At 42.8% G+C, this 26,562-nt stretch overlaps 1 protein-coding gene across 4 annotated transcripts in view; it reads right to left on the reverse strand.

The window, feature by feature from the left end:
* Positions 1 to 209: 209 nt before the first annotated feature.
* ABTB3 (ankyrin repeat and BTB domain containing 3) overlaps positions 210 to 26,562 on the reverse strand; it is a 188,791-nt gene continuing 162,438 nt past the window's right edge. For all 4 annotated transcript variants that reach the window (XM_069807377.1, XM_069807378.1, XM_069807376.1 and 1 more), the window contains 6 exons: positions 23,870 to 23,975; positions 22,960 to 23,062; positions 21,108 to 21,189; positions 20,040 to 20,108; positions 16,834 to 16,947; positions 210 to 13,688 (listed from right to left, as the gene is read on the reverse strand). In XM_069807377.1, coding sequence (XP_069663478.1) covers positions 13,479 to 13,688; positions 16,834 to 16,947; positions 20,040 to 20,108; positions 21,108 to 21,189; positions 22,960 to 23,062; positions 23,870 to 23,975 — 684 coding nt within the window. In that variant the 3' untranslated portion in view covers positions 210 to 13,478. The remainder of the gene's footprint in view (positions 13,689 to 16,833; positions 16,948 to 20,039; positions 20,109 to 21,107; positions 21,190 to 22,959; positions 23,063 to 23,869; positions 23,976 to 26,562) is intronic.

Below are 26,562 nucleotides of genomic sequence, written 5' to 3' on the forward strand. Positions count from 1 at the left end.
ACTTTGTGTCACTTCTTCACACGCACAGCAACCATGCTGACAGCACTGTATGGGGGAAAACAGCACCAGGACTTCCAGATGTAAAATCCTGAATGCGTGTGGTTTCTGGGAGATGGTTCCTGGGAGAAGCCCAGTCCTGCTGCTGTCTGAAATACATTGAGAAACACCTGAAGAGGAGAAGAAACAACAAAAACACTCACAGCAGCCACTTCCTAGGCTAGAAAACAATGGAATTTTTATTGAACAGAGATGGCTCATAAACACGCTCAAAGGAGTTCCACCTGCTGTTCAGCAATATTCATTGCCATCTGATAATAACCTATGGGGGCAGCTGTATAAAATAGGAATAAAATACCAAATTGCTATATTCATTAATAACTTTGCCTTCCAAATACAGAACCATATGTTATTTAAAGTCTGAAAATAGACCACAATTGTTAGCATTTAAACCAAACCTTTATGATAACAAATATACAAAAAAGGCAGTCAATATATTAAACATTTAAATCAATAGCATACATTTCTCAGAGGTAAACACTGAGCAAACAAAGCCACCAATGATGTTCAGAAATCAGGTAAAAGTTTCAAGGTCAAGCTCCAAACACTGTAGCTTTCCTAAAGCCATAGTGGTATTACACTTCTATCTAGCCCCTAAATTGAAAACTATGTAGCATGAACATCTGAAAATATAACATTGGCTATCTGGCAGGAAATTGGAAGTTTCTTAAGTCCTCACTGTATTTATATTGAAGCACCTGCAGAGACAGAGGGCAGTAGGAGTTAAGCACTTTGTTTTGCAAGGTTGGGGTTTTAGTTCTGTTATAAATGAGGGCAACAGCATCCTCATACCAAACACGAATTCCAGCACTGACAAAAGAGAAGTATTGGCCTGATAAACTGCATGAAGAATCAGCCTTGCAACTTGTGTTAAACAGAATGGGACTCGCATACCTGCCTATTTACTGAAAGCCTGGGCTATTTCTACTGCACAGAAAAAGTCTCCTTCAGTAGTTGATCTAATGCCTGAGTTTGAAAGCTTGGGATACATACATACGCTCAAAAATAATGTGACAAATTTACTATCAATAAAAACATGTTTTAATGCCAACAACTAATAAAAGTTCATATTGCAATATTGCTCACAACATAAGTGTACAATCTGCACAAAACATGGCTCTTCAACATGAATATTTTGCAAGCTACAATATATATATATAATATGTATAATTTCTCTTCTTAAAGAATTATATGCCAGAGTGCATGCAAAGAACTTCAAAGCAGTAACACAACAGGAGCAATCACTTGTTTACAGGTTACTGAAACCATTCAATACAGAAACACTGGGCTATTAGATAACAGACAGACAGATAGGTAGATGTATATACACACTGCTTTTTCGTGGACCTTCCCATGTTACACCAGCAGTGTGGGTTCCTTATAAGCTCAGACCCCTATGAAAGACTGATCCAAGCAGGGCTCTGAATGTTTTCCACACTCTTTGACCATAAATCACTTCTGCTGGAGACGACAGCAAAGGAGGCACTTGTCCTTTAGCCAGGAGTGGAGGCAAGCAATCTTCTCCATAGCCAACATCTGCTCCAATTCCTGCTCCTTCATTTCTAAGCAGTGGGTGGTGAGCATCTATCCATCCTATGTTTTGGCTGGTCCCAAGCAGTCTCCTGCAGCCTTTACAGTTGGAAACCCAAGACTGGAGAATCTGGATCTCCTAAACAGCAGTGCACAGCACTGCCACCGTTCTAGTCAGATATGTACAAGGAATGACACGTATCCTCTGGTTTAAAATTTACATAGAGTATATACATATAAAGCTATTCTATGAAGGTGCAAGTTTATTATTCTCTGGTGTGTTCCAACGAAGATTTCTTAAAAACCTTTATACACACCCACCAGGAGAGTTTACACAAAGTTGACATTTTGTCATAGTTCATTACGTAGGCTTCGTTCTGCAAACTCCGTAACGGAAACTCCCATTACTTTCCCTTGGAGTTCTGCCTATGCACAGGACGGGAATTGGTAGACTACAGTCATGTCTAATATAATTTCCTTGACTTCGATACATTTTTAACTGGGGTGAATTGGCACCATGTGGTTTTTTTTCCAGGAAGTCATCAATCTCTACGAAGCGAGGCAGGACATGTAACTGGACATCGGGGGGGGGGGGGGGTGGGGTGGGGTTGCAGTTCATGTGCCCAGTCCAGCTTTCATTGCTTTTGATGGGACTGTGGTATGTGAAGCTAGCACAGTTTGGCTCTAAGGGTATGTCTGGAAGTCCTTGGCACTATTTTACACTAGCTGATGGCAGGCAAAGCCCTCAAGGAAACTTAAAAAAAGAGACTAAATGTAATTTACTAAGCAGTAAACATCAGACTGATCCACTAAACAGACGGATATGGAATGCAACTTGTCTAAAATTAGAACGGTTGATGTTTTCTTAGGCAGGTCTAAACTCATAAAAATCTTTCCCACCCCATGCAGGCCTCATTCTGCAGCATGTAAATATATGATGCTTCTAATAAAGTCATTGGAAATGCAAAGCCTGTGATCAACAGGCAGAAGGAAAGCCTACCCTCTCCCATTTCTCTTCAGCAAAAACCTCAAAATTGTGCAACTAACTCATGTAACATAAGTACATGTTTACGATCCCTGCTGAAGTAGGGCTGCTGTGTGCAATGACAGCAGGATTTGGCCTTCAGCCTTTATGGTGTACCAACCACAACTGTGCAGATGACTGGATGGGAAATTATATCTGCTAGTGCATTAAAAAACCATACAGCCTTGCAGTAACTCCCATTAAAGATTCCCACTGACTTCATGAGAGAGAGAGAGCAGACTTAACAAGTGCATGTTCTGCACCACTGGAGCTAAGTTTCTCAAAAATCTTTTCCTAATACCATTTTCTTCCATTTTGTAACTTGATTATAATGAGGCATTCAAAGCAGAGGATTTGCACATGTCCTCTCAAGCTAAGGAGAGTATTTCACACTAGAAACAAAGATCTGGTTAGTTTTTCTCTTTTTCAGAGTAATACAATAATAAAAAACCAACTTGCTGGTTTCACATGCTGCCCTGCCTTTGTACAGTGTTAACAATGTTAAAATGACATCTAGCAACGACAAATGAATCATAATCTCACTGGAGATTTTAAAAGGATCAGCATCAGACAGAATGGGGTTTAAGATAGCCTAAAGTGCGCTTCAAGAAGATGCTTTCAGAGTTTTCCCAACCTTTATGCTAAAGACCTGATTATGTGATAGAACACGTAAAGGTTTCTGATCTTGCTCACTGAATACATTATACTCCAGGGAAACTTATGTTCATTTTAAAAACAGTAATTAAAAAAAAAATCAAAAGAATTTAAATACAAACACACATTTTAAAATAAAGTTCAAGTTGTGGACACAGTGGATAAAAGCTGCTGCTTCAAATTATGGCTGAGCTCCATAAATACATTCCCTTCTACCTTGTTTCAGAGCACCCTCAGTTAGTGTCTTCAGTGGAATGGTTTGCTCTGGAACATTAACAGCATGAAACAGGCAATTTTCAAAAGCATCTAACAGACTTGAGAGACTGACATCTTTGAACGAGCTACAGATGTCTATCTGTCTTTTTGAGGAAAAATATTTGGTTCCAGAAACATTTGTATTTCTTAGCTATACTCTATTGAAAAACATCTGCCATCCTATTGTCTATACTCTGACTCTCTGCTACTTTATTTTTATCCATCATAAATGGATAAGCAAAGGGGAAGAAAGTTTCACCTGTGTTGTTAATTGTAGATGCCTCAAACATGCCTGTGAAGCCACAAACCAGCATTTAAGCTACAGCTGTGGGATGGAGGACAATATCTCTGTGTTTGCTGACGATTACTGTTGGGTTGTGTGATCTTTCATGTGTTTCTCAATAAAAATGAAGTGAAACCTTCCCATACAACCCCAACAATGGACAGCAGCAAACAAAACTACTCTGCTAGAAAAAAAACCAAACCCAAATTCATAACAATCGTAACAAATGCAATTAGGAGTCTGCCTAAAACCTGCAAAAAGCCAAGATTACACTTGATGGTTCTGCACTGTTCTAGAAACCATCTTATTGCTAGCATATCCTTTCCTCTTATTTTCATTTTTCTTTTCTAGCTTTAAGTCCAAAGACATCTCAGGGACAAGTGGGAGTGGATGTGAAGAGGGAGGAAGGAAGCAAAGAGTTTTCCCACAGACAGTGCTAGCTCTTCATCTTTTCAGGATGCTCGCACTGGGATTTCCCCATTCAGCTGTTGTTTTCAATGGTAAACATAAAGATACAAAACCAGCCCTTCAGAAGTGGATGACAGAGGAAGGATTGCTTCCCCATTTAAAGATCAAGATTGTGCTTTCTAATTACAGATATGCATTCGGCTTGGAAAGTGCAAGATGTGCAAAGACTTTAAAGGTGACATAGTATGAAAGAGAGATGGAAAACAGACCTAATCCACAGACTAGAAAAATCAATAAAAAGGCTTCCAGTGATTTTAATGGGGAAAATTTCATCATGCTTTCATGTTTGGTTTGTGAAAGATGTTATAGTAGCATCTTAACTTGTATTTTTCCTAGAACATTCATATATCTTTCATTTAACATGTAAATTACTTCTTGAACTTTGTATCAAATATTTATAAATGCTAAACTAGGTACAAAATGAAACCCAGTTGGGAAAGTGGAGCAGAGGGAGGTTTAGCTGCACTAATGGATACTACATTAATGCCTAGCATCAAGGAAGGCTGACTGTCATTAACAAGAAAACTCACTACAAACATGATTTCACGCCTTGTAACATATCCCGTAGATCTATTTACTGTCCGTCTCTCTCTCCCTCTCTCTCACACATACAAACACACAAAGATAACTATGGACAGAAAATCCAAAGCATTACATATGCTTAACCTTTTCTTCCCTAAAAAAAACCCAAAACAGCCAACACAACACCAAAACCCACAAAGAAGCAGAAAATGCACGGCTTGGATGATACAGAACAAATTATTTTACAATGCCACTTGAGATGCTTTCTAGACTTCAACCTAACCAAAAGTCTGCTTTGAGGATAACTAATGCACAAATGGCATTATAACAAGCTTTCAGGTGAGCGAGACTCAAGGACACTCTAGTAGCCCACCTGTTACTGGGTATGTGTATGTGTGTGTGAGAGAATGTTGTATTTCCTGTGGTTTTTTTCCTACTGGTCTTCACTATGATTCAAAAAACGCAGGATCCGGATCCCTCTGCTGTGTGGTAAGCTGGCAGAGTGAAGAGAGAGTGGGGAAAGAGAGCATTGACCTTATCTTGGGGCTTTAAACACCAGAGATGCATTATTCAACCTTCCACATAATGCTGAGGAGATAAGTAGAAGGAATGTCCTGCATTGCAGAGTGGGATTTACTTTACTGTATGCATAATGCTCAGGCATCATTACTCCCCACTGGTACAGCACATACGGCTGTACAGCAGCTGCAACACTCAGAGAAATACGGACCGGAAGCAACACACTGGTCAAAATGTACTGATGGGACTTAAAATAGGTCGAGTTTTTCTAGTATTAATTGGAAGTTAGCCAGGAACATGAGGTCAAAAAGCTCTCAGATACTTTCCTTTAGTCCTTGTATTCTTCAATGGATAGACATAAACTCACAACTCAAGGAAGACCGCACATTTTACCATGTCCCCAAATGGCACAGTTAGTCACTGGCTCAATAATTGCAAGGCAAAAATCAGTTCCCAAGGTATTGAACCAACTGTCCCAAATTTGTCTATCAGTGGTCTACCCAGGCTTGAGCAGGTGAAGCAGGGTATTTGGTCAAGTGAATGCTTGGATGCTGGGGAAGCAGCTTTCCCTCTGATGAGGCTCCAGGGGCTTCCTGTGCTCCTTCCTACCTTCTGCCCCAGTGAGGCGCAGCCAGCGCTGGGGCACAGGGGCTTTCGACCGTGCTCAGGAGCAAATCTCAGCCCGCAGATGTGCTGTGAGCTCTTCAAAAGCTACGCAGAACAGGGAGAACCAGACTTTGGAAAGGCTCATTTGAAAGCCTCTCACGTAGTAAGCTATAGGATAGTCAATTTATCCACTGCTGGGAAGGGGAAAGGGTAAGGCTGGACTCTTCTTGAACCTGTGGCTTGAACAAGTCCAGATGTTTTGAACCATGTTAATCCATCCCTGCCAGAACATATGAGGTGTAAAGGCTTTGACCTTAATTAATTAAAATGACCTCCTAACACACTGGCTTTTTCTAACGTGGCTTTCTTTTTTGTGTGTGTCTGAGCATCTCCATTTTCTAATGTGGCTTATTTTAAACCATGAATGATTTCTGATTGGGTATTTCAGAGAGTTTTTTTCCCTGTCTTTGTTTGCTTTAGAAAGGCAATAAGAAACAAGATTGCCTCTCACTGTGCTGGGCAAAGCCGAGTAATGGAAGTTTTAATGAAAACACAGCAGCAGAGATGATGGGAAGTGGAAAGACCAAAGTTAACCACACACAAAGGGGTTCAGGCAAATTTGATCTTGCAGCTGCGGCACTGGAGATATTTATAAGGACAAAGAAAAACTACCAATTGCTAGAGCTCCATGGCCATATCTGAGCAGTGGGACCAAGCAAACCCTCTGTGTGAGCTCTGAAGAGACCAGTGCCAACTGGGCTGGCTGGGGATGCCGAGCAAGGGCTGGGAGATGGGGCTGCTTCCTCCTCTCCTCCTGCGCTGCCTTCTGCCCTCCCCTCTGATTTCATGGAAGCTCTGAGTTGGGAGAACAAATGAAGCAGGAAAAGGGGAACACTATGCCTCTGGAATCTAAGGCAAATATCTGGGATTAGACATTCAAATTCTTGTACCTAATCATCTTCCCTTACCAAGACCTCTTCATTAGCGTGCCATCCAACAGAGAGAGAAACCTGTGCCTAATCTAAGCATGCCCGTTCACACAGTGTCATCTCTTCAGGATGAAAGAACAAAACTGTAAGCCTGAAGAAGGATGAAAAATGCCTCTCCAAAGGAAAACAAACACCAAAATTGCTGTTCTGGTACATTACGTACAATCAGGTGGACAGATTTAGTCAGCTAAACAACATAGCTTGCAAAACACAAGACGTTTGTAGAATTTAACCTATCCAGACAATGCAACCTCTCTTGTAAGTTGCTGCCATGTCTCCTGGGTGTTTTAGTGACAAGCAGTCCAAGCAAAGCACAAAAAGCATCATGTACTGAGACTACTGACTTGAGAACATGAGATACCACATTTTGAGCCCTCTGCATGCACCTAAGATAAACAAACACTAGGCCATCCATGGCTGTTCCATGCAAGGAACCTTGAACCAAGCCGAAAGAATGACAGTTTAATGGCAACCAAAAGAAAGTGAATACCCCCCTCCTATCCACACTGAGCTTGCTTCCCCAGTTCTCAGGCTCAGTGAAGGCAGCTGACAAATGGCCATTAGCTTCTGCGGGTTTCCAGATTTTCCTTCTGCTTTGGGCATTGCATTTGTAATGTTTTCAGCAGCGGTCTCATTGAACTCACGGTTCATTGACTCACAGCTGAAGACTCAGCTTTGCTATTTTTTGCCCTTGGAGGCCAGTTATAAATGGTAGGTCAGGTGCAATTCTACTGAAAATGTGATAATCTGGTCAGTGGGCAGCCTCAGTTTTCAGCCACTGAAGGTAACAGTCCCCACCTCAAAATAAATAACAAGTTAAAAAATAACAAAACATTAATTTTGTTATAAATGTATGGAAGATGTGATTGGAAGTGCTGCGAGTTAGAGATATAAATGTGCTTGTAGGCAGACATCTAAAATTAATGATGTGCTCGTCTATGGGGGTTTCAGATATTATTGAATGCTATTTCAAGGCTAACTTTCTGCAAGCTGGTGTATTAAATATTAGGACAAATCCTAAGCAGCTTTTTAAATGCTTATCTATTTCAACATCTCTGGGCCAGAGGACAAAAGCAACATCAGGCCCTTCATTTCTGTACAGCGCTTGCAGAGCCTCACATGAAAGACACTTTGTCAAACAAACTATCTTCAAGTCTTTGACTTTAGGTAACTCTCATTCTTCAAAAAAAAAAAAAAAAATTCATCCACTAACTTCAGAGGCAGCTTTAGTGAATGCAGGCTTCAGGATGTCATCTTGCAGCAATATTTTCAAGACAGAGTCAGCTCCTGAGGGACACCAAATACCTGCAGCTGACTTCGACAAGTTCTGCAGGTTCTCAGCTTCTCCTAGGATTTAACCCACAGACAAAGAATACTAGGAGTGGCTTTTGCTCTAGGATGGCCTGAGCCCTGCATTGAGTATGTGGCTGTGTGAACTTTAACACCACCTGTATTTTTCCTGAACACAAGAACCCCACTTAAACAGGATCCTGTATGCCTGAGTCCTCACAGACCTAGAGTTGCACTGCATGCCATTACAGAACCCTCCTCTAATTTTAGATAGGTACAAGGGGGGAAGAAGAGATGCCCTTTCTTTTTTCTAACTGCACCACCTCAGAGCACTTTATTTCAGTACAAACTGAGGAATTCCCTTTTTTCTTTTAATCTTCAAAAAGCAGCACATTGTGCTACGCCCTGAAACAAAACTAGAATTTCTGAAAGCCCCGAGCACACCACACACTGCAGCCCATCCAGGACTTGTGCAATGTTTGGTATGAAGCCAGTGGATATTCAATACGAAAAGGCTCAGTGTCAAAAGCAGCATGTGGAGGATTCAGCAAGCAGCTTTCATTGGTGCCAATAGAAGCCTGGCTACTAAGCCTTCACACCTCTTTAAAGATGTTTCCCCTGTCTTAACAGACATTTGCACAAATCTACTCCGAAGCTGAGACCAAGCAGGCAAAGTTTTAGCTGGGGAAAAAAAAGTCTTAGCCATTAAGAAAGCTGGCCCTTTTCCAGAATGGAGAGCATCTGGCCACCAGCTGTGTTTAGAGGACAGCAGGCATAAGGAATATATCAGGGGAAAATCTGAGAAACAAGTAGACAGTGCTGAAATTTGTCGTGAAAAGAATACCAGCCCTTCTCTGTGATGTCTAAAACCTCTGCCCTCCTACATTCCCCATCCTTTTCTCTTCCCAACTCTCAAGACAATTATTGGAAAATCGCCCATTCAGGAGGACACAGATACCCTTTCTGGGCTTGGGAAGGGATCCAGCAGGGCTCTAGAGTAAAAAAAACTGGGAAGTGTGGAAACTGGCAGCACGTGAGGCAAAGTGAAAATGTGAGGAAATTCTGGAAACTAAGGGAGGACCCTTGTAGAGAGGCAGAAAGAAAGATCTGCAGTGAGGCAGGGGCAGGATGCCTATAAGTCCTCAAATATTTCAGCAGTGGATTCATATAAAAAAGACAGATGGAAAGGAACCGAAACAGCCCTCCACACATTACAGGCTGGAAAGTTACGATTAAACAAAAAAAAAAAAAAGAAAGAAAGAAAGAAAAAGAAAATCACAAGTTTTTCTAATGACGTTGTATTTTTTTCCATTTCACCTAGATTGGAGGCAATATTTTCCCTCAAAATTTGTAAATTATTGCAACTCATACAAAGACTAAAGAAGTGGAAGGCTTTTTATTTTCTAAGATGGTAACAACATCTCTCTAAAAAAATGCTAATAAAATGCTCTGCTGGAAAGAGCCTTATCTGATAGTGACGGTATTCATGGGCACCCGCCGAAACTCACACTGCTTTTTAGATTAAATTGACAACAGAGCCCTTCCCCCTCAGCCCCAGATAAATGGAATGAAAAATCCACGCATGAAGCCACATACAATAAAGTTTGGAGATTATGAAACAGGCTAGAAGACAGGATCAGAATTGCAACTGATCTTGATGAAGTGGGGAAATTGCCCCAATTAAAGCAGAACAAATGCACTAAAGACAAGTTGAAAGTGTTATACTTTGGAAGGTATAGTAAACAAATGCACAAATAAAAATGCGAAGTCCTGGGAAAGCAGCAGTGAGTGAATTACCCAGGAATTATAACAGAAGACAGACTAGATCAAAGTCAGCCATGGGATGTTCTTGTAGAAAATATTGCAGGATATATTTTCTGATATGCTTTACATAAACCACAGGAGACAGTTACTCTGCTTTGCTTGTTACTGTATAAAACCCCTGTGGGAGTACTGCATTTTGGGGAAATTGGGGAGTCATGAGGGGAATGCCAGCAAAAATCAGAGACCTAGAAAATACCAGCAAAGGAACTAGGAAAGTAGGATAATTCCTCTCATACATAGAATAATCTTGTAAGAAGATCTTGTAAGATCATCTGTTCCTCCTGTCAATCAGGGCTTGAAGGAAAAGTGGCTCAATTTGCAGTAAAAAAAATTCCAAATAGTCTCTTAGGAAAACCTTCTGATTATGAGGTTGGTGAAGATCATGGATGCCTGTTGCTGGACGTTTGAAAAGCCTGCAAGCTGCACACTGTCTGGTGTGGTTCAGCTAGACCTCACCAGCCTCACAGCAGGAGAGGTGGACTAAAATTGGAGTTTTCAAACTCTGGTCTGTGGATCCACAAAGGCCTGCTGACTACTTCCAGGAGAAATAAATGCCAGGGTTACACAGGGGCTGGCTCTTCCGCTGGCAAAAGTGATGGGGGTCACAGGTTGAATAAGAATTGAAAGTCATGATTGTTTTTTTTAAGGTTCCTTTCAGCTATACATCTATGACTTTGGGATTACCAGTGTTCTGAAGGGCAAAAGTTATTCCCTTATAAATCAAGAGCCGCAATCTCTTCCTGTAACAGCTTTGAACGATAGCTTCTTGGGGCTTGTTCTCTCCTACCATTTGCTAGACACCAGCAAAGCAGATCTCGCGGCAGCAGCAGGTGCCATGCTTTCTGTTGTACTCAGCCATCCAGATTCACAAGCCTCCGAAGGAGCAACGGGACACACGAATGCACGGGCTGATGCAGCTCTGCTGGCAGACTTGCGCAGCGCGTGTTCGGAGGCAGCTGCGCTCTGTCCCTAGAGCCTTTGGCTCGTGTTTGCCTTTGAGTGCCCAAACACACTGACCACTCCGTTCATGTACGGCCACCGAAGGACATATTAAGCCCTTTACCTCTGAAAGAAAACCAGTAGATGTTACCACAGATACTCTCAACTCATCAGAAGAACAACTAGCACGGTTACCAGCGTCTCCTTCCTAATGAGTCCAGGCAGGTTCCTACAAAATGCTCAAAAGACGTCACCTTCCAGGGGCAGCAAGTGCACACAGGACTCTACATCCCCTTACCAAAGCACAGTTAGTATTTGAGCTAGAAACAGGGGCACAACACCCGTGGCTATCATTATAGCATTAGATGCCAGACTATCCACAAGCATACTTGTGGGCATGTTCCCCAGATAAAAGCCATTTTGCCTACAGATATATGCGTATGCAACTCCCGATGACTTCGTTGGGCACTACGCATGTACCCAAGGGAAGAATTTTAGTATCATGATTATTGTTTGAAAAATTTTGCTATTTTAAACCATGAAGCTGTGGGGTGAGGTCTGCTCCTATCTAGTTATCACTGACATGAAAGGATGGGTTTCCATGGATGAGGACCACACCAAATGACACAAGCACCCCTGCGTGTTGCTATTGCATCAACCATGGTCTCGCTTCTCTAAGATCGCAACATTCACATAGAAGTTGCCATTACCTAAATGTTCCAGACAACATTTTGTGTGAACATCTACTATGCAGAAAAAAAAAAGTCTAATTGACTGACACACTGTGTCTCTGCGACATTAATGACAGTTTAGACATTTTTGTAATTTGTTGCAGGAACTGTAGAGGCTTTAAAAGACGAAGCACACAGGAGGATTTACACCTCATAGTCATAAAACAGCTTCCTACTGTGTTGATTACTAAAGCCAAAACTGTGTTCTCTGAGCATGCCAAAAGCTATCGGCATGGAAGAGCACCTGACGTAGATACTTCAACAAAAGAACAAGAGGTTAACATGCACTGTCAAAATAAAACTTCTAAAGTCTATGAACTGGGCACAGTTTCTGAACAGCATGCTAGAAAATAAATATATTAATGTCTCTTTGCCATGGAGAAGGCAACATCTTTGCCTACTTCTTGCTGTGGATTTCAGAGACAGAGCATCAGGAATGTTGTGGCACGTAGCCGATTTGTCTTGCTAACAATATGCTGCAAAAGAAACAAAGCTTTGACATTAAATCACATCCCCCATCCCACCCCACCCAAACCCTGCATTGTAGATAACCTATACATTCTCAGGATACAGTGAGAAATCATTCTATAGTACATATTTAATTATAATTTAAAAAAGTCTAACTTGGACACAATCTCTGGCCAGTAGCAAAGTATCAACACATTACTGAAGTAAAGATCTGTTATTATCCCTTCACTGTAACAAACAGAAATCAGCATCTCGAGAAGGGTCTCCAGGGGTATCATATCACAACCAATCGCACCAAATAAAAAAATATGCTAATTTCACAAATGAAGTTTGACAAGAAGTAACATTGCATTTGTCTTGGCGAAACAAAGCACAAACGTAACATTTCACAGGTACAGTTACCATGCAAATGCATGTTGAGTTTGTCATTGTTTTTAACCCCAAATCACGAGTAGCATGCAGTTCTCCTGCCCCCCCCCACTACTGTATTAGAGATAGTCTGGGTAATGTACCTCTTTGGTGTAACCATAGCCTGTTAGGCAAGATTATACCACCCTAGGAAAGAATACAAGCAAAACTTGATCATATATATGTTTACACAATGTACATTTTACCATTTAAAAAAACAAAACATGTTACATAGATTCTCAAACACAGCTCTGTCGAAAATGAAATTTTAAGCTTAAGAAATAGTTTTTAAACTACAAGGCCACCCCATTATTTTTTATGAACAATTTAAAAAGTTCCCACCCTTAAAAATCTGCCAGTATATTTCCTCAGCTGTAACAGTCTTACCCACTCTCTAATACAGTTGATCTTTGCTCGACAGCAATAACAGTTCTTACATTTCTTAAATGCACGAGATAATGGACTCCAGGATAGATATAGTTCTTAAATGTGTAACACTGGAACAAATCCACCTTAAACGATTAACCGGTCAATTCGGGTGTTTCCCTGCACCACTGCTCAGGCAGGGGCTTCTGCTGTTCACTGATGTGAGTTCTGGCTTTTGTTGGCATTGAGCTCCACGACGATGTGCGTGTGTTCAAAATTTGAGTACAACAGCGATTCACTGGATACTCTTATACCCCGTTCGCTCAAAAACACAGAGGAGCTTTGTTTTCTATATTCCCTCATCCAAATGGGGCTGCAGTCCCAGCACAGCACCTTTGGCCAAAACAGAACTATTTGGATGCGAAGTAGAATTTTTAAATTTTTTTTTTTTGTAGTCATTTAAGCAACCGCAACGGGATTAAGCAACTGCAACAGCAGACTTAACTTGCAGGGTCTTTATTAGAGGGTTACCGTCTTCCTCAGCTTTACACAATGGAGCCCTTTGAAGAAGACAAATGAATTGACTGAATCCTTGTGGCCAACGTCCTCTGTAAGTCCTGTAGTACATTTTGACCAGACGTTTCTCCATTCTTGTCATACAACAGCTGTTTGAAAGCTTCGTTTTCAATGAGGACCATCATATTTTTTAGAAAGTAGCCTTCACAATAGGAAGAAAGTTCTGTCACTCCGAGAAACTACAAGAAGTGAAATTAGAGAAAGATAACCATTCTGATAAAACCCACTCAGCAAATACAGTGCATAAGAGCTGCACACAAACAAATACACAAAGTAAGCCTTTCAGACAGGCACAGTAACACTTATGGATATATATGCGTGGAGGGGAAGGAGTTAATCAAACAGTATTTTATGCTGATGATTCTGATAACAATTCCATGTTATAAAGCCCTCGTTGTTCAGGAGACAAACTTCCAGGGGCTGAAGTTTTGCTTCCTTGGAAATTGGTGGGATTTTTGCCACAGAGTTCAGCAGACCCATGATTTCATGCCCAAAGTTACACCCGAAAACTACAGGTTTGGGAAAACACACTACAGACCAAGTTTCACGAATGCCATCCTTAGCAAGGATGGGACATATGACTGCAGAAACCTGTCATGCAAAGTTTCATGCTTTGAGAAGAAATGGAGGTTTGTGGAGCATGTGGTTTGGGGCGGTCAGTATCTCCCTTACATTGGACACTGCGTCAGGGTAATAGGCAGGGATACTGTAATGCGTGAGCAAACCTCAAATGTGCGAGTGAAAATGTATGAGCAAACCTTAAATGACCCGTACTGGTCATTTGATGGGTGACCCATACCGGTAGTCACCCGCTGGCTAGATCCTGTGGTCATACAAAGAGTATAGCCGTGATATTCCACTCTAGGTGTAATGATAAGCCATGCAAGTGTAGAGAGCAGTGCTCAGCCCATCCTCCTGCCCAGGTCAGCTCCTGCTAGCTCCAAGCTCGGAGTAATAAATTACTCTCAGTTCAGCTTTCAAATTGCAAATGTGACCAAAGCCACATTGTCTCACCTTCCTACCATTACTTCACCTCTTTAACCCAGGGTCTCAATCTCTTGTTCCTACAGCTCCTTTTACACAGCTCACCACCCTGCTAAACACTGTTCTACAACCTAGGCCCCCATCACAGCTTTCCAAATCTATTCTGACTTTATGCTATGCTTCCACCAAATCATATCTTTCTCTCAATCACGATGACAAAGACCGCGCTCCATGTGTCTCTGGGCCAACCTGCTTGCACTTCTCCATTTGGAAAGGCAGGTCTCAGCATCGCCTGAGCTCCTGCAGGTACAGCTGAGCTTGCAAAATAGCAAGGACTAGAAATGGTACCTGCAATGGGAGCAAGGTACTCAAAACCTGCTCCTGGCTGATGTGGTGGTTCCTGGCTTCGGTACCTGCTCACTTTATTCCCATCCTCACAGCGGTCTAACACGAGCTTTTTCCACACTTCAAAGAGCAACATGGCAAAGCAGACAGTTGGCTGGCAAGCTGTGCTTGAACCGCTTGTGAGCTCCCCTGGCTCATCAGGACCATCTGGCCTCTTCCGCCACATAGCATTATCTCGTATTCACATAACAAACAAATGAAGCTACTGTGTGACAGGAGCACTCGGGGCAGAACGATCTGTGCTCAGATTAATCACCTGCACATCACACAGACTGGGAGCAAAAAGATGAAGCGTCTTCTCTGCTCTGTAGACAGCGTAATAGAGAGGTACCTGAACTAGCTTTAAACGTGTGAGTTCAGGTCCTGGAAACCTTCTAGCTGTAGCAGTATGTAGCTTAGCCCTGGTAATTTACTGGAAGCGGGGTAAATTAGCCCACGCAGACAGAGCTCTAGGGTGATGTGGCTTAACTAATTCCAGAAGTTAAGATTTCATTCACAGCTAGCTTGGCTATCTCTGCAAATGCACTACCCGCGTCAGTGCAAACACAACCCTGGCCGTAAAAGCCTCTCAAGTATACCATTTCCACTGCCTCCACTGGGAGATGCAGGCAAAAAACTTGCAGGCTGGGGCCCTTACAGGCAAACAAGGAGCTGGATTTAGTGACTGGGTTTGTTCAGTCCCAGTATCAGCAGCGTACAAGTCCCTCACACAGGTCTAAAGCTCCATGTAAGAATTTTCTTCAATCAGGATGTAAATAACAAGCCGTTTCACAATTCAAAGAAAACATGTGATTTTAAAACAAAATTATTCGTTTTACTTTTAGTAACAGTAATACAAATCGAGAAGTTCCCACATAAGCTAGAAGATAAATGAAATATTTTTCAAAAGATTCCTGCACTGCTGGTTTTTTTTCCTATTACAATAAATGGAACTGCAGATATACCTAATTTCTTATTCATATTATAGGTGGAACTTTATGCTATTTCAAACACTGATTGCACATTATCTGTACATCAAGACCTAACATTACTACTCTCTGTAGGAAATACCTGATGATGGGAATGGAGGTCAGATCTGCAGGGGTTTGGAGCAATCTGCAGCATTACTCTGTTCAGTCAAACCTCTGTGTCATGCTGCACCGTTTTATCTTTTGTATAGACCATGTAAGTTACAGAAAAAAAATCATCTAAGGAATGCTTTAAAAATATGTCATTGCAACTATTTGTGTGTCATCTCCATCTTCCAGCTGAAAGTCTAACTACTAAGCACAGGAGAGGAGGAGAAAAACTGAAACTAATCAATGTGGCAACCACCTCCATCAATGAGCGAAAATAGGTTTTCTAGGTCAAAAAATGCCATGCTTTTATGCCTAATGACTTAGGCCCCCTCATAAGCTAAGTAAGTAATTTGATTCCAATAAGAAGCTGTGAATCTCTCCTCTCCAAGACATAAAATTCTCATTACCATCCTTGCACGGCTCAGAGACATTGCACTTTGACAATGTGGCATTTTTATATATTGACAAGCTGTCACCAGCATTGAGTATATCACCCCAGTGGGCTTCAGGCAGGAGAAAACAGGGAATTGTAATGGGAAAATGCAGCTTGGAAGGTGAAAGAGAGTTGTCTTATTCAGTTAGGTGATTCCTGTTGAATAACTCAGCAGTTTGGGTTGCCATGATAAGGGATAGGTCTGCCACATGGTGGTACATGCAAATTGAGTCTGAAGCACTTGGAGAAGGGGGTGAGCAGTTGCCACGGCTGCTCTTACACTACATGGTTTAGGACTGTCACTATGCTAGGTACCTACTAGCCACTCAGTCCCAGTAAATGACAAATCTTAAAAAAATAACAAACTATCACTATTTATCATAAAACTGACCTATGAGTATGACAACAGACACGTAACATAAAAGCATATGTGGTTATTTTTACCTTCGCATGATTATAAATATCCACGCAGTTTTCTGTATTAATGCTTTTTGCACAAATGATCTCACAGTGTCGTTGTAAAGCTTCAAGCTGGAAAAATTTAGCAGCAGAGAGAAGCTAAAAAAAAAAAAAAAGCAAGGAAGAAAATAGTCAAAACTCCTGAGCGTACAGAATCGGAGCTTTCTTCTTTACTGTTTCGTTATATTTTTCTCTCTGTCCCTGCTTCAGTTTTCAAGAAAGTACTGACAAACAGTCAGAATGAGAAGGTCGCTTGGTTGCTTCAACCCTTTGCAGTCCCCTCTAGATCACACCATGGGAAGCTGTATATGGAGAGACCACTACAGGTTGTTCAGGTCTACGACTTTGGGGTGGGAGGAGAGAGAAAAAGGAAACGGCAACCTGGAGAGTCTTTGGTCACTTTGCAAACATGACTCTGCAAGGAGGGATCTGCAATTACATTCCAGGGAAAAAGTGTTTGGGTTCAACTGTTTCACAAGCTCTGGCTGAAAACAGACCACCTGGGCTGGATGTGGGGATGTCAGCAGAAGTGCCCGGACCAAGAGTACAGAGGAATTCAAACCAGATGAGGATAACCATGCTGGGCAGTCTTAAAAATCTAGAGGGGCAATAAACGTCAAATCTGTCATCTCAGCAGGCTCAAGAAAATGGAGTCAGGTCTCCATATGCTCCTTGCTCTAGCTCATGAGCAGCAGCAAGCTCATGTCTAGGCCACAGGCACTGGAACACTCTCTGGCTCCACGACCCCAAGGAGTGGTACACAGCAGGATAGAATGCAAATGGGGGAACCGGCTTGGTGCAAGGCACTACCTGATTAACACTCATGTTAGTGTCATGTGCCTGTATCGTTGCATTACCGCGGCTCTCCTGCCATCAGGACTCTGCCTGACCTCCCTCGTCGGTGCTGTATCCACCCCATGGATATGCTACCTGCACTGCCACTGCACACTGTGGGCATCACCTGAAGCTTGTGGGGTGAAAATGGCTTAAATTTTGAGTTCTCCAACTGATTTCAGTAGTGCTAAGGTTTCGCCTATTGCTCCCTTTCTGTTCTTTTACAGCAGGGAAAAGGGATTTCACTTTCTGTCTTTCCATGGTAGGTCATTGTCTCTGGCTCTCTGCTCTGGCTTGGGAAGCCGGGTTGGAGTTCTCCATTGCTTAACACCTTGCCCTAACCCAGCCAGGTCTCTTAGCCAAGGTGTTCATTTATACAAGCCTTATCATCTAGGACTGCATGACAAAAAGCTATCCTGTGAATCCCAAAAGGGTTCTCATGCTGCTAGGTAAGAGCGTTGGGGAACAAAACCCTGAAACTTCCATGACATTATTCTGACTTCTCCTATGCAGTCCGCTCAAGCTCTGCTTTAATCCCATAAATAAATCCAAGTGCTGGAAATCTGCAGTGCTGATGTGATAGCAGCCAGCTGGCCCCAATTATGAATTGCAGCAAAGATTTCTGTGGAGTATTTCTGGTGCTTCTTGTTATCATATTTGTAATAAGGCAAGTTGCTAAATGCAGTTTTGAAAGATAAAGCCAAATCCTATTCCAGCTGCCTCTGTGGCTCAAGCAGTCATGTGCTGGTTTGTAATTACTTTAAACTGTGAGGAACCGTGGCCAGATCTGTTATCAACAGATCAATCAATCAGTCATACATTCTTGAGGCACAGAAGTTTTGAGATGTCACAAAAGTAGAGCAAGCAGCCAGCTGAACTGCAGCACAAGCTTTTTAACAGCCTAGGTGATAACACACACATCTCTATAAAGCCGTTGCACTGCCTAGTCTAAGAGTCCTTATTTCAGAAAGGGTTAGAAATTCTGGAGCTTCTTTCAAAACTATGAGTGAAATAGAGAATCAGTGACCTTTTCCTATAAAGCTCGCGAAGTCAGTGCAGGTATGCTTAGTTAAAAATCCACTGCCTGTGTTGGAGAGGGATAATTTCAGTCCTGACCAGTTCCATCCTCTGGCTGCCAGCAGGGTGGCTGCAGATGTCCCTGTACCCATCAGAATTGTTTCACCCTGGCCACTCGTACCCCAAAGAAGAGTCTCTCCCAATTTCTGCTTAGCAGTATTTTGGTAAAAGCCAAGCCTTGCATGGATGCCCCAGGCAGTATTGTCATAGGGACAGACTAACTAATGTAGGCAACAATAAAACATCACGGTGGCAGACTATATAATCTGTATGCTGATGATTACCAGCTGTTTAAGTAGCTCTGATTTTAGTATTCACTGTCCCATATTCTTTTTGGCTGCCATAATTTGGTGATTGTCAACAGCAAAACTCCCTGAATGACTCCCTGAATTGAGAATTTGCTCAAATATCTCTTACTTCTGTATAGTTAGAGTCGTTAGGCTGATCATAGCTGGCAACGACAGCACACAGTATTGGGAAGAGGATGAGTTAACATCCATACAGGTTATGGATGTGTGGCTACGCTGAAGGCTCAGTCAGCTCCAGTTGGCTTGGTTTGGCTTTCGCAGATGGGCACAACGGCACTGGATGTTTTACATGTGGTGAGAAAGGGGCAAAGGAGTCTCTGTATCTCAGGGAGCAGCTTACGGTTTTATTCAGAAAATTTGACAGTCACATGCTTGAAATTGAACTGAACTGTGGCTCCGGTGGGATTTCTCCCATGGTTAAAGCCAGGTACATGCCCAAGAATTCTCCCGAGTGAGGAACCAAACTGGATGCTTTTATGCTGCTGAAATAGCTCTGGACATGTAAGCCTGAGCTAATAAAACCAAATTAAGAGTGTGGCAGAGAGCAGCTGACTGGCCCAGCTGGAGCAGAGCACCTACCAGGCTGAGAGAGAGGATGGTACACTACGCTGCTGGGACTTCCTTCCAGATTTTGGTAACATCAGCTTTGCATTTCCTTGAAAGAGCCTCTCAAAGCATCTAACTAGATATTTTTATTTCAGATACTTCGTTTGCTTGACGACCATAATTTTTCTGCTCTTTCTTCTCTGACAGTCAACTTTATAGTGGGAAAAGTTACCATAAAGGGCGACCGGCAGAGAAGGAGACTGAGTGTCTCCCGCAGGACTGCGGATAGCCTGGGCACTCCGGGTGAGGCACTGCTGGCTCTTATAGGAGTGCTCACGCCTTGCCCAATGGCCACGTGCCCTTGGGTGAACAGTACACAGATCACTTAGCATTGCTCCCACTGCAATTAAGATAAATGTCTCTTACCTCCATAATTTCATTATTTTTAATCAGGAGTGACTCTGCACCTCCATAATAAAGATACTGCATAACCAGCTGTAATAAAACAAAGGGAGTGTTTATAAAAAGCAATCCAAGACATCAGGGAACAGGGGGTGATGTAAAGACCGCAGGCAATACCCGAGGCTCTCCAACACCACCAAGGATTTGTAGACAAAACTGGCCCAAACCTCCCGATTTCAAGATATATTTGGTTACTCTCTCTCTGCACAGTTCCTTCTCACAGGTGGTCTAACATCTCAACCCTCACCAGCCACATTGTCCAGACTTTCTGGTAAGCTCCAAACAGTTTGCAGAAAGCTGATTAATTCATTCGGAATTTTCAATGTATTTCCCAGTACGTTCAGTACGTTATTGATTCAGGAAAATATAGCATATGTAATGGTGGTTCCCTTATTCCTTCCCTGGCAATGGCACCCTCACCTTCACCCAGCTCTGTGTGGGCACGCATGGATGATGAGAAAGAGTGGCGGAGGCTTTGCACTGTAATACCAGCCAGCTAAGATCCCTCTGCAGCTGGCTTCCAGCAAGCCTGAAGTTATTGTAGGCAGCTGGGAATTATCTGCAGTGGTAACAGTCGATACATGGAACTGTCTGAGCTCTGACTCAAATAAAAGGAAGCATATACACGTATACGCTACAAGTACAGAAAGCAAGCTCTGTATTTTCACGGCAAAAAATTGACGGCACAATACTGCTAAGGAAGGGAATGAACTGTGCCTCTTCCAAGCCTGTCCATTAAATACAGAAAGAGCCAACAAGAGAAAAAAGACTCAAGTGCTTTACCTTGACATGCACTGCTTTGTCTGCATAGCCCACGTAAGTGAAATGCATGCTATTGTATCTGGTCGGGCACGACATTTGCAATCAATAGCACTCTGCAGCTTAGTGTATGAACAGCGGTGAAGCCTGTGCTCATGAAACCCCTACTCTGAGCTACGTGTTTATCAAATACATACGTACTAATTTGGACAGGGCATGTACGATGTTCCTATTATATGTTCCATTCAAATTCAATGTGAGAACTGACTTTACCTGAAAGATGGGGTACTTCACATAGTTGATCTCAATACAAGTACTATCAGATGAGGGCTTGCTAGACAGCAATGCTTTAAACCTAAATAAAAAGGAGCGAGATTGAAATACCAGCCCAATTATCTCTGTGAAAAAGTACAGCAAAGTGGAAGGACAGCATCAGCTCTTGCAAAAACAGTACACTGAAATGAATGGATTTGTCACCGAAAAGCATCAAGATTTAGACACTGACATAAAATAAAGTTCAAACCGAAAGGAAGAAGCCTCTCTTTTATGAGATTTCAGTTTGAAGTTTTGGAAGAACACATCTAATATCACAATAGAATAAAATGTACATAGGAAATTCAGATACTGTAATGATGCATATTACAGAAACAATTTTTTTTTTCCTTTTTTTTTTTTCTTAGAGGCAACATGATCTTTTAGGAAGACTTGCAACATTTAAAAACTGCACACCTTTTTTGAAGGAGATAAATTTTGGCCTATGTCCATTGTGCTGCTTAAAAAAAATGTTTTAGAACAAAATATTAAAACAACTACGCTAAGACTTTTAATGCTTCTATGCAGGCTCAATAAAATTGCGTAAAAAGAGGCAGGACAGAAAACTGGATAGGTTGCTGTTCTCTGATTATCAAAACCTGAAATTCAGACACAAGTTTCAGAAAAAAACCCCAACATTTTAAGTTAATAATTGCAGATTTATGTGAGACATATGCATATGTAGGAATCTGTTTCCCAAAACCAGGTATTCCCATTTGATCAGAAGGCGAAAATGGGGAATCCGCTGCCAGAAACATCTGCCCTTGTACTTCCTCTTTTTGATAATTCATCTGACCTTCTAGTGGTAGTGAAAAGCTTGGCTTATCTATCAAGACCAGCATTTGCTGGATGGTAACCTTTTCCATATCACGACTGCATCTTGTTAATTAAAATACGGATAACAATTGATTTGCTTTTACTAGTGTCAAACTCTATTATGAACACAATTTAGTAGGTTTAAAGTTGGAGTTTGGAACGTGCTTGTACCTCCACCAATACGCTCTAAACCAAAATACCCATTTCTTAATTGAAGGCAGGGTCAGATACTGCAGTTGCTTTATGCAAATCTCTTTGCTCTGTGCTCTGGGTTGGCAGCACATCTAGCACCAATTCCCACATTGCTCAAACTACCCAAACTCAGTGGCTTGTCCTTGCCACGTCTTGAAATAAGCCCTTACGGAGGGCAAGCTATGTTTATTTAAAAGCACACCTTTAATTATAAAGCTGCATACAAATAAGGTTTGTGAGCAACAAACCTTAAGGTTGGGTTGAGCTGGATAACCCACGTCCAGCCTTCTGAGCACAGGGAACAGAGTATAAATACTACCTTTAGATACAGTATGATATGTTTCGTAGATATTTTATTTTATTTAAAAAATGTCAAAAGCTGGCAATGAATTGTGTCATAGTAGCTTGTTTTTCCTGGAGACTGCCTACACCAATACAAGGTAGGACTTAGCCACTCACAGGATAAATGATTATTAAGAATCAAAATATTAAGACTCCTCTACGGTTAAGAGCTGTATGCAGCAATGAGCTCCATGCAAATGTGCCTCAGTGGAATGAAGTCAGATGTGTGGCCAGAAGCATGGATCATTTACTGGGTAGGAATCTAGTGATGGGAGCACTTGTTAAACATCCCACAGATCAACTAGAATCAAGTTGTTGAGATGCTCTGCTTAGGAAAAACTTGGAGATTGGGCCACTAGCCCTCAAAGAATCTTAACAGCAGCAAACAAAAAAAAGGAAACAAGCAAACCCACAACATCAAATTCTATTTTTGTTAAAACCCAGAAATGTCTCTATATTTTACCTTGGGGATGCAGTAAATAACAACACTCTGTGTGCATAAAATGGTCTTCCTTCCACCAGAAATGTAACATCTGACATCTCTTTGTTGTTAAGAAAATGGGGATCTAGAATCACAAAAAGAAGAAAAAAAAAGCCAATAACTTCAGTTTGGAAGAGGTCATAAACGTACAGAATATTTTCCTGTTTTGACAAAAGACGACAATAGCGTAAAATGATATTGTTTTTAATGAGTAAAGCCCATAAAGCTATTTTGGACAGCCTGAGACAGAAGCCCCCCAGACAGCCACGTGGAGTTCAGACGAAGGGAATTCAAAGCTTTGAAGTCCGTGACGACCTTTGCTGAGATGACAGCCAGCCATCCCCGCCATGAGGAGCTGGCACAGCCTCCCAGCTCTGCTACCCAAAGCAAACTGCAGCTGAACGGATGCTGGAGGGCCCTACGCTCATTTATACCCTATCACGTCCCCCTCCCTGTGCGGGGAAGTCTTCGTGCCAAAGGGGAAGAGGGTCCTGGAAAATTGCTTGGGTCTTCACTTGGTCGCATTAAAGCAACCCGGGCTCTGTCAGCAGGACTGGGAGGGCTGTGCTGCCACAGCATTGCCCGCAGCCAGCCTCGGCGGTTTGAGATGCAGACAGACGTTTGGCTCTTGGCCCCAGGCTTGGATCCCAGCCTAATTAGCAACACAGACAAATCTTTGCAGATTTACGGTCCCACTCTAACGCACCTGATGATCCTCCCAATTTCATCAGGTGTTTCAGGTCAGACTAAGTTTGGGGCCCTTCCTTTTTCTAGTTCTGCCTTTCAAATTCAGGTTTTTCTCTGCCTTGTGCCCCGCAAGCACCCGGTCAATGATGCAGACTTCCCACAACTCTCCTTGGAGAACCAACGAGTATCTTCAAGTCACACTTACCTAGGCGAGAGGTCTGCTTGCGCTTAATTTCAACGAGCTTTGGAATAGGGTAGGGTCCATAGCAATGAGTGAAAATGACAGAGAGCTGCTGGCTGATCACTTCATTCTAAGCAAAAGAAAACAAATATATGCAATGTAGCTTAGTATGCAAGGTGAGATCAGTATGCAACAGAGATGTTATGGTGTTCTCAAGAGTTGCCTGTTTTGAAGCTGAAGAATGTGATTGCTGAAGCTTTATTAAAAATCAGAGTTTAGGATTATCACTATTTGTTAGAAACTGCAATTCTTATTTCCTTGATTGGTATGTCTCCTGCAGGAATTAGTTAAAATGAAAAGTCCTCTCCTTGGACCAGAGGTCTTCTTTTCCTAACAAACTCCATAGCCCCTATCCCCTCCACAGAAACAAAGCTCCTTTACAATAACAATTTCATTTCATTTGCAGACTTACTGTACTGGAAAATGACTTTTTGTCACTGTTTAGAAAACGGTCGTCGGTCACGTTTTAGAAAACCAGAGCTACAAACAGATATAGCTGCGCAGCCTGCATGCAACAGTCTCACAAACAGACCCTCCCTTACAGAGTCACTGAAGCGTCACAGTCTGCCACTGAATCTCCCCATTCAATCCCAAATGTTTCATTAACTTGCTTTTACACCACTAGCACTGGCCTGGGCACCACTGTCCTGTGGAAGCCACCAGACTTTCACAGAACCAGGTCTGGTCCCTGGCCTTACCCATTTCTGCCCAGACCCCAGGGGAAGGCACCCGCAGGACACCTTTCTAAGCGCCTCAGCAACTTGAGTATTCGTACGCCTAAGCTGAAAGGGTAGTGAAATGGATTTAGTGCTTAACTACCTAAGTCACAGCTGAAAGCAGGATTTAAAAGCTTTGGCAAATTTTATCCCGTGCTTTGCTGATAACCGGAGCAGGTCTAGCCAAGTTCAGCTGTGCCACATGGCTAATTCATGATGACATCTTTTAACTACCCTGTTGGTTTGCGACCCTTTCCCACACCAGGAAACTGTGAAAAGGCGAGGCACTTAAGTATAAGAGGGTCCAAGGCCAAGGAAATAAGTAGGTGAGGGACAAAAAAAAATAATAAATCTTAATATAAAAATTTGAGGAGTGTAGTTGTTATACTAGAAATATCTCCAGGCTTACAGAGCAGAAATTGAAGCTTTCCTTTCTCCGAGCACATTTCAGCTCAGTTCTAACAGCAGTGCTCCTTAAATCCCACAAGGGACGAGGGGGAGTGGCAGAGATCCTGTAATGACTCCCTTACTGAATCTAATCAAATGGGGTGGGAAAGGGTAGAGCTGTGCCCTCACAGGCACACGCCGATGTCAAAGGAAATTACACGCGCTCGCCCACAGGCAGGAGTTGGCTCCTAGTACTACGTCAGATGTAGCGCTGAAAGAAATGCTAAGATAAGAGAAATACTGATACTAAGCGACACCATTTAGCACAACGCAGGGACCAGCCCTTGGAGAGGGGCTCACCGCTGTGGCTCTGAGACAAGGAGGACGTCTCGCACCGGCAGCGTCTCTCTGTTCCACATCTTCCAGCCGGAGCTCTGCAAAGCACTTCACAAAGGGAGTGAATCACAGAGCAAAGAGAAAAGGAAGATTTAAGGCCAGATTTAAAGAAGGAAGTGACTCAGCTGCCGGGAGGGCTTGGGGGGAGAGCTCTAGACAGACAGGGCAGAAAGAGCAATTGCTTCTCTGCTCGGAAGGGCTGTGCCGAAGCACGGCGGCCGACTGAGTCAGCCAGGGAGGAGTGCGTCCGGGGGGATGCTGATTACCAGCAGGGCAGCTCCCAGTTGGATCCGGCAGATGCTAAGAAGTCAGTAAATACAACAGAGGATGGGGATAATTCCGTGGTTCAGAGCAGAGGGAAGCTTCTGGAGAGGAGAGGCATAATTGGAAGAGCAACGCTCACCTTTACCCGCAGTGAATAAAAGCAGAGTAACTGCACTAAAGAGGATAGCTGCTGGCAGCTCCCTCTCGAATCTGCTGGGTTGCACAGGTTCTGTCTATGCCGCTGAGGTTTTAGTGGGTCCACGAACTCACCAGTCCCAGCTACAGCTGTGGCAGGCAATAGCTTTTTAAAAACACACATATACATCAATAAAGATGATGCATCTCCTCCTTCTGGGCTGGCTGTGGGAATGCGCTGATGGAAGATCTGGGTATTGATCTCCCAGTGCCTCATTAGGAGCCGGAGGTCTCACCCACCAGTCTGAGCCACAGCACCGTGTACCAGGACGTCCAGGTGCACCGAGACTGGGGAAGAACGGGCCAAACCCAGTCACGCAGGTGGGAGAGGATGATCCTTGCTCCTAACTCCAACAACGTGATGAACGGGTCGCGAATGCGGACAATCCCATGGGAGCCTGCCTATGCAGGTGAGGTGCTGCCAGCTCCCTGGGTCACCAACGGGGCAAGAACCCTGTGGTGTGCAGACACAAGCCCATTATAAAGCCACCTTGCCACTGACTGCCCACAAGCCTGTGAAAAACCTGGTGTAAACTAAGCTCTAATTAGCTCAAGACGTGATACATTCTCATGAGAGATGCTTGAAAACCCCGAGACACAGAACAGAGATGGGACAAAGAGAAAAGAGACCTTAGGATCAGCACATCAAAGAAAGCGGGGCCATCAGACAGACAGTGGCTCGATGCATTGCGGAGCTTC

This window comes from Haliaeetus albicilla, chromosome 19, assembly GCF_947461875.1.
Source record: "Haliaeetus albicilla chromosome 19, bHalAlb1.1, whole genome shotgun sequence".
NCBI lineage: Eukaryota > Metazoa > Chordata > Aves > Accipitriformes > Accipitridae > Haliaeetus > Haliaeetus albicilla.